At 36.1% G+C, this 15,834-nt stretch overlaps 2 protein-coding genes across 3 annotated transcripts; both read right to left on the reverse strand.

Annotated features, from left to right (window-relative positions):
• Positions 1–361: 361 nt before the first annotated feature.
• tdh2 (L-threonine dehydrogenase 2) lies at positions 362–4,642 on the reverse strand. Its single transcript, XM_065288841.2, has 8 exons — positions 4,510–4,642; positions 3,820–3,862; positions 3,416–3,486; positions 3,063–3,212; positions 2,751–2,923; positions 2,152–2,242; positions 1,773–2,042; positions 362–1,694 (listed from the first exon to the last, which is right to left on the reverse strand). Exons 1-8 carry the CDS (start codon positions 4,640–4,642, stop codon positions 1,549–1,551), a joined length of 1,077 nt encoding a protein of 358 aa, XP_065144913.2. The 3' UTR covers positions 362–1,548.
• Positions 4,643–5,389: 747 nt separating this feature from the next.
• Positions 5,390–13,950, reverse strand: LOC135749048 (myotubularin-related protein 9-like). Of its 2 annotated transcripts, XM_065267435.2 has the most exons (11): positions 13,563–13,950; positions 12,412–12,462; positions 11,636–11,744; positions 10,791–10,916; positions 8,746–8,919; positions 8,221–8,438; positions 7,939–8,100; positions 7,723–7,864; positions 7,273–7,493; positions 6,418–6,569; positions 5,390–6,259 (listed from the first exon to the last, which is right to left on the reverse strand). In XM_065267435.2, exons 1-11 carry the CDS (start codon positions 13,745–13,747, stop codon positions 6,078–6,080), a joined length of 1,722 nt encoding a protein of 573 aa, XP_065123507.1. In that variant the 5' UTR covers positions 13,748–13,950; the 3' UTR covers positions 5,390–6,077. The 2 variants fall into 2 exon arrangements, with proteins under 2 accessions (XP_065123507.1, XP_065123508.1); XM_065267436.2 differs by lacking the exon at positions 12,412–12,462.
• Positions 13,951–15,834: the final 1,884 nt, after the last annotated feature.

Below are 15,834 nucleotides of genomic sequence, written 5' to 3' on the forward strand. Positions count from 1 at the left end.
CTATTTTAGTCATAGTTTTTTTTTTTTTACTATACTTGTATTGTGTTTACTCAAATTTAAGGTTTATTTTATTTAATTGTTTTATTTGTTTCAAAATACTTTGAGTTTAGTGTAAAAGCAGAATTTAAAAAAATATTTCTTATGGGGTTTTATTTATTTGTTTGAAAGTTTTTTAAATCTGTCCTCTCATTTATGTTTTTCTTGATCACCTGCATTAAATCCATGCCATTAATTTGTCTGAACACGACACAAGCAGAAACACAACAAATAATTTACTGTATTAAAGTCGTTTATTTAAAATACACTGCAATATTCCAACAGTTTTCGATTAGTAACTTTGTTAAATGATAGCACTGGCATTTTCACCTTTCAACACAATATCCACATGTCCAAAAATCGCACCCTGCTTGTGGAAGTGAGATGATCCACTTTACATATTGTTTTAGGACAAATTTGTTTGATTTATCTGCATCAGTACGCTAAAGAGACAAAATTAAGCAGAGTTAATGAAAATGCAATTGCTGTTTGTCATTATAGGCATGGGTTACAGTCTGAATAACATCTCTTTGGCTCCTATTATAGTTTATCATAAAACATTGGCAAATGCTAAATGATGTTCAGCATTGTGAATCCAGATACCTATATTCACAATGCCTCAAGCCTATACAGAGAATGTGAGTTTAACATAATGTAATAATGAACTGTGATTTCCTGATAAATGGCTTAACACCACCAGCATCTATATGGCACTATCATATTTTAATTACAATAAAGCTTCACTTCCTTATGCATATGATACATGAACTGATCTAGAGCGATATTTGTACAAATAGAACATGAAAAATTCAGAGCAGAGTGGATTTTACCTTTGCAAAAAAGTGCATTGATTAGAAATAGGAAAGTGAAGTTACAGCATCAAACTATGCTAGATATTTATTCAAGTGCTGACCTTGCTATTTTAATGTAGTGTTTTATTCTTTTTTTATTGTATACATTTTGGACAACTTACACCTGCAGTATAATGTTTAAACTGAAATAATTATTTTATTGCTGTTTTTATGTACAACTGTATAAAAATTGTTGAGAAAGAAAGAGAGACCCCTGAGCTTTATGAGAATCTGACAGTGTTTTGTACATTTGTAAGAGTTTTCACTCTTTTGTTAAATGAGGACTTTAAACTATTAAAGAGATCTTAGGAAGGGACCAGGGGCCTCATTTATAAAACTGTGCGTAGGATCCTTACTAAAAGTCTACATACGCGCAAAAGCCAAAAATGGCATGCAGCAAAAATATTAAGACTTATAAAACAAAGCAATGTCCCCTTTATAAATCACAGATCACCTGTAAGTGTGCATACATGAATCATCCTCGAATCCTGCAATGCAAGCACATTCTCCCACTAAGTTCATTTTTTTATAGATCACAACCTTTGCATGCTTGCACGCTTTATAAATGAGGCCCCTGGCCTGAGGAAACTTAGCTCCCTATTTCACTGAATGTTTGAAAAGGGTCCCAAATGCCGATGAACTGTGTCTCTGAGACAACCTGCTAGCTGACAGGTAGTCCTGCATTGCTTCTCTTTTTATGGATGGAGGCTAACATGTCTGTGACCATCTCTGCCAGTCCGTAAGCAGGCTTCCAGCCCCAATCCTGACGTGCATTAGAGTCATCAAATCGCTCTGGCCAGCTGTCCGCTATACAAGAATTATAGTTAGCTAAATAGTTTCAGTCTTGCATGCATACATTTATTCATACACTCATGCCGTTTTTACCGATAGTCTGTCGGATGATATCAGGATTGTACGTGACCTTCAGATGGGGCAGGTGCTTGCGGATTTCTTCCGCCACTTCCTCAGGTGTGAAACTCATGGCTGCGATGTTGTAAGTACGAAGGGATAGCCGGCTCTCAGGGGCCTGCATGAACTCTACAGTGGCCCTGTGGCAATCAGAGATGTGCATCATGGGAAGCCGAGTGTTGGAGCGTAAGTAACATTCATGCCGGCCTGTGCTGAGGGCATCATGAAAGATCTGGACAGCATAATCTGAGGAAAAAATATATATATATACAATGAGATTAGGTGTGCATTTTATGTTTAACTGAAGGTTAATGTGTCTTTTTAAATAGGGAAATAAATGATAGATGCCAGTTACCAGTAGTGCCTCCCCCTGGGTTGGTGTTGGCAGATACGACCCCGGGGTATCGCAAGCATCGGAAATCCAAACCGTATTTATGGTGGAGATACTAATCCAATTTGAACACAGTTAGAAATGTTGGCATATTAGAATCACATATAATGAATAGAAATTTTAATATTAAAAGTAAGCCGACATGTTGTATGTGCTGAAACAGTTCACATGTTAGGTTATCAAAGAAACTTACTTTGTTGTCCATCTGCCTCTATGTCTCGCAACAGAGACATAATATAGCTGACAATTTTATGATGAATAAAATTTGAATTTGAAACGCCTAATTTGGTGGCTCCAAGAAAGAGTCAACAGCCAAAAGTCTTTGCTATTATTTTATCACCTTTTTCATCCCAGCGTCCAAATTTGCACCCAGCCTGTGATCTACAGTTCATTCAAGATAATTAAGACTGAATAACACTATGAAAACTTTGCAGACTGTGTGAGACGTGTTGGCAGGTGGGAAAACAAAGTATACACTTTTTTTTACACAGGCTGCAGTTAGACTAATGGTTTACATATCAATATTTTTCCAGACTAACTAAAACAATAATATAAATCTTTACTTCCCCCATCAGCTCAGCATGGACTTTGGAAACTCCATAAATGGTCCGAGGCCTCTGGATACATAGATCAGGGGCTGGATTGCGGGGTGACGAAGGGCCAAATGCTCCAATTGTACTGGGCACAAACAGTCGCAAGCAGTTCTCAAGGGCCAGATCTAACACATTATGAAGACCTACAGGAATATGAGGGAGGGTTTAGTGGACGGGACAGGTAGCAAGAGAATCAGAGAATGTTGGAAGTCATTAAGTTGTAAACCTTAATTTGTAAATGACATTAGTACTTGGTCATATAAAAACGTGTGATAGTGACACCTGTAATATTGATGGTGCGAGCGAGCGCCACATTGGCCTCCCCTACAGCACTAAGTAAAGCACTATAATGGACCAGCCAGGTGATTCGGTTATTCACAACTAGCTCACTCAGGTTTTTATAATCCAGCACATCAGCGTACACAAACGGACCTGTAGGTTGAATCACATTAGTGATAAGTTTTAGTGATGAAGGCAACTATATAGCCATGACGTTAAATAATATTTAAAATTGGAGAGCAACGTGATATATAGTTTTACAGCATTAGTGTTTAGCACATGACTATACAGGACATATATATGACTCAACCTCCTGCCCATATCAAAGTCGTACATTTGTCTGAAAGGTAACATACCCATGTTGTAAACCTCATTAGGAGGCCTTCTAATATCCGACAGGATGACGTTTTCTTTTCCATACTGCTGCCTGAAGTAAAAGGTGAGAAATATGATATATGGCAACCAAATGCTGACACAAGCAAAATTGGGTTACTGCAAATACTTTGCAAAGCAAGCATATTCAATAAATGAGAATCTAAACTGTATAAAAAATGCAGCATGAAGTTAAAACAACTTGGTTTGCAAGTATTTACTGATAAGTTGACATAACTTGTTAAAATTGTTTAACTTAAAGTAACAAAAATATATGTTGATTTGACAAAAATATTGCATTTCTACAATGTATTCTGACACTTTAGGCTGATTTTCCAATTTTCTCATGTTGCAGGAGAAATGCTGAATCTTTCAGCTTTTCACTAACCTCAGCATTTGAGCCAATCCAACTCCGAGCTGTCCCAGGCCACCTTTAAATAGGAGGAACACACTTTCATCTAAAGCAGCAAAAACTATGAAACAACCAAATGTTCAAAACCAACAATCCCCCCCACACTGAAGAAAACAATTAAGCCAAAATAGTACTCTCTATGCTATGGTGTTCATGTAGGTCAGTGGTGTTCAAAAGTTTGTGGGTTCAACTTCAAACCCAGGGAACACACAAACTAATATAAATGTGTATTTTGTAATGCATTTTAAATTGTGTTGTCTGCCAAATACGTAAATGTGTACAGATAAGCACAATAGAGTGCATAATAATAAAAAAGATTATTATTAATTTTCTAGAAAACAATATTTAGTTTTGATGCATGCACAAATTAAGGATTTTAAATAATTGAAGCAGACAAATGACAGTTACGTGATTGTTGTTATTATTAAGTTTTCAGGCTCCACGTCCAGTGAAAATCCATTTACTCTCTCTTTACACGTTATTACACAAACACAAAACAGTGGCGCGCTCCATTGTGCACACGCGGGGCGCTTTCAGCGCGGTTTATTCCCAACCAATTGTCCATTATGAGGCGCTGGAAACAAATACAGAAGTAATGCAACTAATGGCTGTTTTAACCAAAATATGTTACACAAATGTTTTAAAGAGTTAAAAAGCAGATGTAACCTGTGATGAGGACGCGAGGAGTGTCAGTGGGAGGCTCGGAAGACTGGTCGCGCGGCCATCGGTTGATCTGACGCGGTGACCAACTCATGCCACGGACCGAGCGGCGGACACACAGCCGCACACCTGACAGCATGTCGTCTCTCTGTCGGTTCAGAAATATATTTGATATTTATATATCAAATGCTATGGTTGTTTTAGCTTTCTTTTCTTGTTTAAAACCACTATAACTACAAAGTTGTGACGACACATTCAACGATGACGTTTAAAAATACAGTATTAATGCAATATAATATACTAAAATAAATTATAAATACACATTTGAAATAGAGTTTTCAGAGAAAAAAACTCACCTTCACTATCAAAACTTGAAAGTCGCGTCAAGAACGTGTGTTGCGCCGAAATCACAACATTGCTGTGTTGTTTCCGGAGGTGGCAAATTATGAAAGTAAATAAGTCCGATAAGAAGGATTTTCATGGTATTTAAACGTAAGAATGAAGGGATTACTGTTGGATTGGTTGCCAGAGGAGCGCATCGAACGACCATTGGATAAATAAGTGGTCGGCGCAGAGAATGCTGGGAAATGTATGCGGTTTCATGATAATGACTATGGTGTCCATTGGCGATGTAAACTTGCTGACAGGATGGCCTCTCTGGGTTTATATTGTTTGGGTGAGTTTAGCTGAGCTGGGGCTTAATCCTGAGGACTTCATTGGCTAGTGAGATGTTATTGTGTCTGTGTGACTAGCTTGACTTTTATATAGGCTAATATATGTATTCATGTATTATATCCTAAATGCATGAAATCACAGGTTATGTGCCCAAAATTTAATTAATCACCCCTTTGGTCAGTGTTCAAAACAAACTTACCACAATTCAACATTTAGATGTCTGTAACAGTTTATAAAAAGTGTACAATTAAACAATGAACATAAACATAAAAACTTCAAACAGTGCATTACACAGATCATAATGATAAGGCATCATCATTGATGCTTTTCCTGTAACAATTTGAGGAACACAGTGAAATGCCACATACAAACTGGCCCAATAATACAGTTTTTCCCTTTTAACTGGGATTGTTTGCATCAGTATTTAGTACTAAGGAGTAATTTCCATAATTAGAAAATGATTACCATTAAGGAAATAATCCCATATGGCTCCCATAATGTAAATTGAATAAAACCTTATTTGCCAATGTTTCCATTAGTATTTATGAAAAACACAGTCAATTACACCAAATTATTATTTTGGTTGGTATAAGTGGAATTTAAAACAACATCTTTTTTTCTGGTATTTGTTACAGTATTGTTACTGTAGTTTAAATGTGTATTTTAACATCTTAAGTTGTTTAACTGCAGTGTCTGATGGTCAGACAGAAGGCAGTCAATATGTCTGATTCTTGAATATTTATTCATATTAATAATTATTCTTATTCTTTAATAATGAAACATCTAATTGCTTTTGGAAATGACATAATGACTGTTTAAATGACTGTATGCTTGATGAAAAACATTCAGTTGTGCTTTATTGGTCAAATGAACTTTAAAATGTCCTTTGCACTATGATGTCAAAATATAGTCAACTCATCCATGAGGTTCTCGAATGGGGTGAAGGTTTCACAGTGTGTACTGGATGTGGGAGTGGTCTGGTCGGGTCCAACTCTCTGACGGTGCTCTTTTACAATGTTCAGAATCTCCTCCCGAGCTTCCTCCATATTCTGAGCATGCTCAGTCCATCTGAGGAACAAACCTAACCACAAACCCATAAATAGATAAAAAATGCTCTGTCACCTGAAGGATGAAAGCGTGGTTTTCCAATCAAAATCTGGTGAAACTAGCTTTAGGAGTTATTGTCTACTGACATAATGCATTGCCGCATTGTATTTGTGTATTTATATCTGGACTCACCTGTCCATAGCTGTAAAGACTGAGGATGCACTGAGGGCCAGATGGCCAGATCCGTGTGTTCATACAGTGGGTTCAGGTACTGCTCTACTATACCGCGCTTCAACAGGGACTGAAACAAACAGTGTGTGTTCTCCTTCACCCCTAAAGCACATCTTGGTTCACGAACACGGCAGAGGTATAGAAAAAAGTCAGAAACAGGACAAACAAATATAGAGATGAAGATTTTAATTTAATACATGACAAATAAACCAAATAAAAAATGCACTTTAAAGCTGTAATGTATTTATTCACCTGTTTTTAAAAAATAAAATAAGGTTGTATGCAGTAACGTTAGTTTACATGTACTAATGGTGAACAACACTTCTACAGCATTTATTCATCTTAGTTCATGTTAATTTTAGGATTTTCTAACACATTTTCATTATGTAACTGTTAACAGCAGTTCTTGCAAAAAAACTAAGATAAATGCTAAAAAATGTCTAAAGCTTACTGTTAGTTCATGTAAGCTAATGCAACTTTTAAGTGCTACCAAAATAAATTTTCAGGGTGAAGGCAAAGTGAAAAGGTCTATCTGAAACTATCCAAAAAAAAAAACATTTATTTATGCATGCAGTGTTTTGGACCTCAGATTAAGTCTGCATGAAATATATGTACTTTAAAGTCATTTATCACTCCTCAGTTGAACAATTGATAGCAAAAATTAAATGTTGACCAACAACATACACTTTCTCTTATACATTCATATAAATTTGGGTAATGTCCATGAACATTATATGCATCATCTACTGAGATACACAGCGTGTTCATATACAAAACTAAACCAACAAATTTCACATAAGGACAAAGTGTGCTCACCTCTCCTGCTCGCTGTTACACAAGAAAGTCCCATAGTCAGATGCATAAACCTCCTGTGCCAACCGAAGCAGCAGGGCTTCACTAAACTCCAGCGCCAGAGGAAACTGCCTCCACATCTGCCATACGCAGTCCAACACCAGCAAGAACGATGGGCATTCGTGTTTTAGACGGGCGTGAGAATGGGCCGAATGAGCACAACGCTGTTGGAACGGATGTCCAGCCTGAGAGGAAACAAATAATAACATATTATTAGCACTGCATTAGCAATGCAAAGGTCATGGGTTCGTTCCAAGGGAATGCACATGCTAATAAAATGTATGGATTGAATGCATTGCTTTGGATAAAAGCATCTGCCAAATACCTAAATTTGAGAATGTAATGACACAGAGATTGCATCAAAAAGCTTACATACAGATGAGGTATATAACCACATGCAAAAACTAAGTTCACCTGTATCCACTCCCTTTCCAGCAGGCCAAGGAATCCATTAAGCGTTCTACAGGCTGGATCTAAGATAAGCTGAGCGAGCGTGGTCACCAGCAATGTGGTGTCTGTTCCCTCGGAGCCATGAACAAGCACAGAGTGACCATCCCTGCAAAACAGACCAGCGTGATCTCAATGCATAAGTTATCGAACATCTAAGGTAGTCACTACATATATGCTCACCTTTCCACACATTCTGCCATAAGACCTGCGGTGGACAGAGCGCTGTGAATGTGAGAAAGCCATTTGGAGTTCTCTAATTTGCTAAGCCATCGGTCCACACTGTGAGATGAATCAGCACACGCTTCCACCAATTTAATCAGACTTTCTTGCAAAACCTTACCCCTAAATACACATCACACGTATGCATGAGATCTGATTCGAGATCAGGTGTGTCATATTACAAACAATACTGCTCAGTACTTTGATCAGAAATATGTAAAACTGTACAATTCCTCCTCTCACCTTTCATGGTGTCTGTGCAGTCTTTTCCAGTGGTTATAGCACGATTTAGACTCGAAACCTCCTCCTGTCATCCGGGCCTGCTGGGCTTGTTGGGCCGAACGCAAATCGATGATGTAACCCAATTCTGACCCACCAATCACAGCCTGGAGAAGAAGCTCATCTTCTTTGCATCGCTTCCTATTGGCTCCTGTCAAAGGCTGACTGCTACGCATGATGACCTAGGCAAATACAATAACTTTAATCTTTTGCTGAACAATTAAACATGATGCTAATTATTCATAAATCAAGGCAATCGTGCAATTTGAACAGGAAAATTTTACAGCAGTGTGAAAACGTAGCTAAAGTCTTTTTTTTTTAACATAATATCATCCTACATCGTTTATATTGACTGTGCAAGGTCATGTCAAAGATTGAAATCAATGTGAAATCAAATTTTAAGGTTTCTAATCTCATTATTAATTTATGATACTTTAGCCTGGATTTCACAGACAGGGTCAAAATTTGAGGAAAACCCCTTTGGCTCACCATTCGGTTCCTATGGTGACAGTAGGAGAGTACAGGAAACCTGCCGCCCTGCCTGAACCGTGCCGAGCGGATCAGCATGTCATCATCCACCTCGTGAGGAACAATGACCGTGCGTGCATACGACGGACATACAGAGTAGTCCGAATTTACATTACTGAGCCTCCAGCTGTCCCACTGCTCGCACACACATGCAAATATAATAAACAAACATAAGCACAGTTACACAACAATACAAGGGTGATTATACTGTATAATTGCATATAAAGTCATTATTTTTTCTGCTTGTATAATTTTAATATTTCGTACTCATTGTCATAGATCACAAGATGTTACAGGCCATAAAAATATAATATTTTCGGTCTAAAAGGTATTTTTCACCCCAAAATCAAAATTCTGTCATCATTTACTCACTCTCAAGTTGTTTACAAACCTGTATAAGAGTCAGTGACAAAAATGGTTTGCAAGATTAGAAATTAATTTTTTGTAACTTTTTTTAAAAGCACGCATCATGTTTATTTCAATGCACAGTGTATTTATGTTACTTTTATGCAATAAAATAAATACATTTGCACAATTTTTATGAAAGTTAAGACTGAATGGACCTGAAATGTCAAATGGTGTAACCACCAATTGCTCAAAAGAATGAGAAATATTAAATATGTTATCTACCTTGAAGGCATATAAGCGTATCATTTTAATAAAATATTACTTTATTAGTTATTTCTAAATGTATTTTTAATGCATTTTGTAATATTTGTCCTGACATGCTGAAAACAACTCTGTTTTCTAAATAACCTTTGACAAATGATGTAAAAATGTATGTAAAAAAATCATATTACAATAAACTAGATGATTATATTTTATTCAACATTTTTTATGAATATATTTATATTTAAATGTAAAAAAAAAATACTAGTTCCACCAATTGACACAGACTGGTTACACCACATTGACATTTTTGCAATTATCCCCCAAATATTAGAAATGTTAGAATTGGTCCTCAAAAAAAAAAAATGAATGTATACAAGTAATCTGCAAATTTATTTTGAAATTGTAACCCTTTTACATTTAATTTATCCATACAAACACAAAAAAATTAACGTCATGTCATTGACCCATAAATGTCTTTGTTCTGATTAACACAAGTCAAGGGACAATATTTTGAGTAATGTTTGTAACCGATCAGAAGCCCCATTTACATTGACAGTAGGGAAAAAGAATACTATGAAAGTCAATGGGGCTTTTGATCGGTTTGGTTACAAACATTACTTAAAATATCTTCCTTTGTGTTTATCAGCACAAAGACATTTATACAGGTTTGTAACAACATGAGAGTGAGTAAATGATGACAGAATGTATATTTTTGGCTGAACTATCCCTTTAAATAGCTGAAAATATCATGATTTCCTAGTCAGTGTCAATTCTGTTGCTGTAAAACTCTGTTACCAAGGTAGAGTAACAGTGTTGACCTCTCTCTCTCTCTCTCTCTCTCTCTCTCTCTCTCTCTCTCTCTCTCACACACACACACACACACACACACACACACACACACACACACACACACACACACACAAACACACACACACACACACACACACACACACACACACATACATGACTGTCAACACTGTTACTCGAACTTAGTAACACCCACAGGTATTTATAGGACAGCTGTTGAGACAAATAAAGAAATTGAATAAGAGCTAAAACAAAGAAGAGTGTTGCATAATGATAACAGAGAAAGAGTTGCAATGGTTTGAGATTGAGCAGTAAGAACACGCTGGTTTATTTCCTGTCACTGTAAGTGTCAGTCATGTCTTCCTGTGGCAAACAAAGTGCTTCCTGTTTGTCTTTAAGGAAATAAAACAATAGCTTGTATTAAGTACCATTTGACTTATACTGAAAGTGTAAGAATCATGAACATGATCTGTTTGTGCACTTTAGAGTATAATTTCATTTCTGAAAGAAATGAAAATGAAAACGAAAGACAGGAAAGCACAGCGAAGAGAGGAAGAGAAAGTGTGTGGTCATCATAACCGGCTCACCAATCTTTCTGTTTGTTTGTAATACTGCTCTGTTGAAGACAGACCCCATGGACCCTGCAGAGAGAGATGTGAAGGCCTGTAGAAGAAGGGATACATCTCGCTTACACTTTCCAAAGACGAGAGAGTCTACAGAGACATAAAACAACATCAAGGTTCACTGTCAATGATATCTGAGGCAGTGCTACACATATGAATGAACACTATCCTCCCCTATATGATGTATACTTTATGCATACTTTAAAAAATATTAAAGGTCACCTTATATGAAAAATTCACTTTTATATGTTGTTTAAAAATAATTGTTTGCCACCCTGTAATGATAAAAATCTGCCCACTCCATTTCCTTAAATCCAAAACCGTTGGCATATTCTGAGCAAACGGATGTCACTTTGTGCAGGCCCCGCCCACAACTGTCCAAAGACCAGAGTTAGCTCATAATTTCTATTTTAAATCTTCTTTACATAATTCATTACTGCACACTCATTAAGAACGAAGTAAGATATTTGACTATTAAAAACAGTGCATGTTTTTTGTATAGTTAACAATAAACAGGGTAGGAAGCAGCAGCTCATTTGCATTTAAAGAGACACGCACAAAATCAACACTTTTCCCCAAAACGGGCCTTTATAATAAATGATCTATAGGGTAGTTGTTCCCGAAACCTCACAGGCAGATCTGGGGACACCTGAGACTAATATTACATTCGGTGACAAAGTGACTTTTAAATCTGTATCCCGACAGTGGGCTGGGTTGATGTTCACATAGCTAATCCAAAGTATGATGAGCAATAGTAATAGTAATATCTCATCTCGGAAAGCATGATGGGTAGTTACTAAAGTTAGTACCTCTATAGAACTGGCTATGTTCAGACATTGCTCCATTCCAGGAATTTCCAGCTGAAGGACAAGGAGGTCCTTACATTTAATAGTAACAGTGCCAGATGATCCCTGAGCCCTGTGTTAGACACATATACGAAAACCCAAACACACACACACACACACACACACACACACACACACACACACACACAAATATATATTTAAACACATGCCTTCATGTTTCTCACAGTCTCAAATTCCACACATTTGTTCCCATGGGGGCCTCGGAAGAGACGGAAGAAGGAAGCAAAAACAAGTAGGGCTGGCTAAGAAAGAGAAAGTAAGGTATGACTATTGTCTTTTGTATCACGTCACCTGTGTCTGGTCTTTCATATGCATGAGATTTAATGATGTTACCACAAACACTCTTATCTAAAGTATGGTTTGCACACTGAGTGATGGCGTCAGCAATGTTTATATACAAGGTGTGCTGTAGATATTATTATAATGTCCAAAATATGAAGCGTGACAGGGCGACTGTTAGTGTATGTCTTATTAAAGCACAAAAAGCATGTCAAAGCCATATGATGTTATTTAAACACTCAATGCCAAGCACAAGAGTACAGCACAAACTCTTTCAGTTTTTTCTTTATTAGCTCATTTTTAATGCTTTTTTAAAATGCTTTCCATTGATTACTGCAAATCAAAATGGATGTATTAATAAAAAAGCATATCTTCTGAGTAATAACAACAAGACTTTGCATCAAAGCTCGGGCACAAACACAGGCGTATGCTGATCAAACCTTGGGCCTGCTTTAGATGTGTAGCTGGGGTATCCGAAAAGATTCTCGACACTGACACGCAGGGGGAAGAAACCGTGGTAGATGAGAATTAGAAGCAGGAATCAAAAACACAATGTCTGATCTCATCTGATGTAGTTATTACACACAATTTAAATGACACCCAGATTAATTGTATGGATCAATCATTAGTTCACAATTAATGACAGATTAAAAAGCTGTGAGTTGATTTAAATGTTACACATGATTCACACCTGTCTTTAAAATCTAATAGATCTAAACATCCCAAAACAAGATGTATTTACTTATGAAGCAAAATGATAAAAGATTATATATTGCTTTAAGAGATATCTATAGAAATTGTGTGATGTTTTCGCCCTTATGCAAGACAAAGCGATAAGAAAAATAATCGAATTTAAAAGGAAAAAACTATTTTGTCTGACCCCTTGCATGCACTGTCAGAAAAAAAGTTTAAAAAAGGCTGTACCCTTTCAAAACGTTCACAGGTGCACCTAAAGTGTTCATATACCAAATACATGCATATCTGTACCTAAATGGTACATATTAGGATCTTTTTAAAGGGTACTGTGACCTCTTGGTGGCATTTTGTCTGACAATGACAAGCATATTTTACTTGTTTTAAGCATAAACTTTATACAATTCTGTTAGATTTCTCTGAAATCAAACATTTTTGCTTCTTAAAGGGAAAGTTCACCCAAAAATCTGTCATCATTTACCCACTATCATGTTGTTACAAACCTGTATTTCTTTGTTCTGATTTTGAGGAATGTTTGTAACCAGAGACCCCATTGACTTCCAAGGTATATTTTTTCTTATGGAAGTCAACGGGGCCTCTGATCGGTTACAAACATTTCTCAAAATATCTTTATTTGTGTTCATCAGAACAAAGAAATTTATACAGGTTTGTAACAACATAAATGATGACTGGATTTTCATTTTTGGGTGAACTATCACTTTAAGTAAATATATATTTAGTTTTAAGGACGTTTAGCAAGAATGATTTTGTGCAGTGCAGCATTGAACAAATATGAATAAAATCATCAGAATAAATGTACAGTTTCTCAGTACTGGCCATTGCAGATGCATGGATGAGAGTGAATCTCCTGGTGATGGCAACAGCTGTCTCTCTGTACCTTTTCTCAATGGCATCGATGTTCCTGAGGAGAAGCAAAAGTTGCCGAGAACCTTCTTCCTTTCTATCCGAGAATAAAAGGTGATGGCTGGTAAGACACAGGGTTCCTTTCAGCGGTGGATGGAAAGGTCGTATCAGAGTAACATCTTCAACATTCGCGGTCTTTATGTGTTCCGATAACTCCATTTCACCATATGTTAATTCTTACGCCGAGTTAAGATCCGCTACATGTGCTTCATCCGCCTTCCGCAAATGTTAAGAACCAAAAAAACATCCACCCTTTGATCTTAATGCACGTTGTCATGAATACACCGACATCTGACAAAAATAAACGCTCTAAACGCGTGTGCGCGCGAGGTGTGCTGCGTCTGTTCGCTCGAAGTAGTTTGTTTGTTTCTCAACTTTCGTTTCCGTTCACATACTTTAGGAGCCATTCTAAACCCAACCCTCTTCTCTTTTTTGGCTTTTGTTTATTGTTTGCCTATTTTCCTAAAACAGGCGTTCTAATAATGAAATAATGGAGTGCAAAACATAAGAAAATACAACTTGTGAACTAATACTCTTTTTAAACGTCTGCACATTAGTAATGATTAACACCAAAATGTATGATTAATAGAAAAAATTATATATGAGGCTTAAGCTATATCATTATTACTTCTTTCATCTGTAGGAATTATACTGTTACTGTTGATAAAAATCAACATCAACACGGAATATTAGGTCAGGTGTTGTACAACCGGGGCCCACTAGGGGGCCTCAACAAACGCAAATAATAAGGAGGTCTCAAAATGACCCAAAGTTATTTAAATAGGGCATAAAAAGCATTTAAATACGTTAAAACTATTAATTAAAAAGATGTTTCCTAGTGTTTGGTTACTTTATAGCTTAATGCATATTTTTTTGTAAATACTTGACAGGTCCATGTTGAAAATCTGCTTACTTGAATCTTTTTCTAAAGAGGAAGGCTATTGTCTCTAAGAACTGTTGATACTCTGTTGGCTGAAAGTAACTTTGTTTAGCACTTCTCAGATTATTTCCTCTCTAAAATGAATCGCTTTGTTGTTTTCCTCACTTTTTTGTAATTATGAAAAAAGTCACCTAAATAGGCTAAGGTAAAGCAAAGGCGTCATGTTTTTAAACCAAATGGATTTTGCATGCAACCTGGGCACACATATTTAAGGTAAAATTTATTGCAAAAATACCGTCCTCTATTAATTTTATTATACATATTTTCAAAGTTATTAATTTTTGCAATTAAAAGAAAAGTTACATTTAAACAAAGTGTAGATTAGGTTTACAGCATTGCTTTTGCATATTTGCTTATGTCATTTTCAGTGTTTATATACATTTATTTTATAACATAAAGCAGTAAGTTGTTGTGCAAATGCATCAATGGCACAATTAAACAAGTAAACAGAACGTAAATAAACAAAATGCCATTTCAGATGTAATATGATGCCAATATGTCATTATTCTAATGTAATTAATTGATATAAGTGTTTGACATAAAAGTTAGTCAACACATTTATTTTGGTGTTTTTCACATGAAAGCAGGGGGGGGCTCAGATTGTTAGAAATGTAACATGTGGCTGTGCCATAGAAAAGACTGTGACCGCTCTATAATATTTCTTTTCATGTCTGTTTATGACCAGTTTTCTATGAGCTGTGCCCCCGTAAAAATTTATTTTACAAATTTATTGTTTTTGTTAAAATGAAGATTTAGATGAAATAGTTTATTTTACCCTTCTTTTTGTCTCAATTTTTGTGCCCTTTTAGGTATGGTACCAGGGCCAACTGTAACATTATTTTTTACATTTTGTCTCATTACTCAAGCTATTCTACTGAAAAAAATAACCCTGACAACTTCTGCAACATTTACATGCTCTAATAGTAATAAAATATTGCATGCAAATGTATACAAAAATCATTTTAATTCCTCGAAAACATTTTTATGTTTCATGTATGCATTCTTAGAATGGATGTGTTAAAAACAACACAATCAATGTTAATTTAGGGAAATCACACTATATGCGTTGTCCCAGAATACACACATCCCTGTGTTATTATTGGAACAACACATTTTGTGTTACTTGTAAAAATAAACACACCCTTTCTTAGAGTGTACTGAACTAAATTAACTTTATCAGAGAGAGAGAGAGACTGAGAGACTGATCATTTGCTAAATAAATGTTATCACAACTTGTCATTACTTTAAAACCAAGGTCAGCTATTAATAATGTCTGCTACAGTATGACACACACTTGTGCATAATG

Source organism: Paramisgurnus dabryanus, chromosome 17, assembly GCF_030506205.2.
Source record: "Paramisgurnus dabryanus chromosome 17, PD_genome_1.1, whole genome shotgun sequence".
NCBI classification, from domain to species: Eukaryota; Metazoa; Chordata; class Actinopteri; order Cypriniformes; family Cobitidae; genus Paramisgurnus; species Paramisgurnus dabryanus.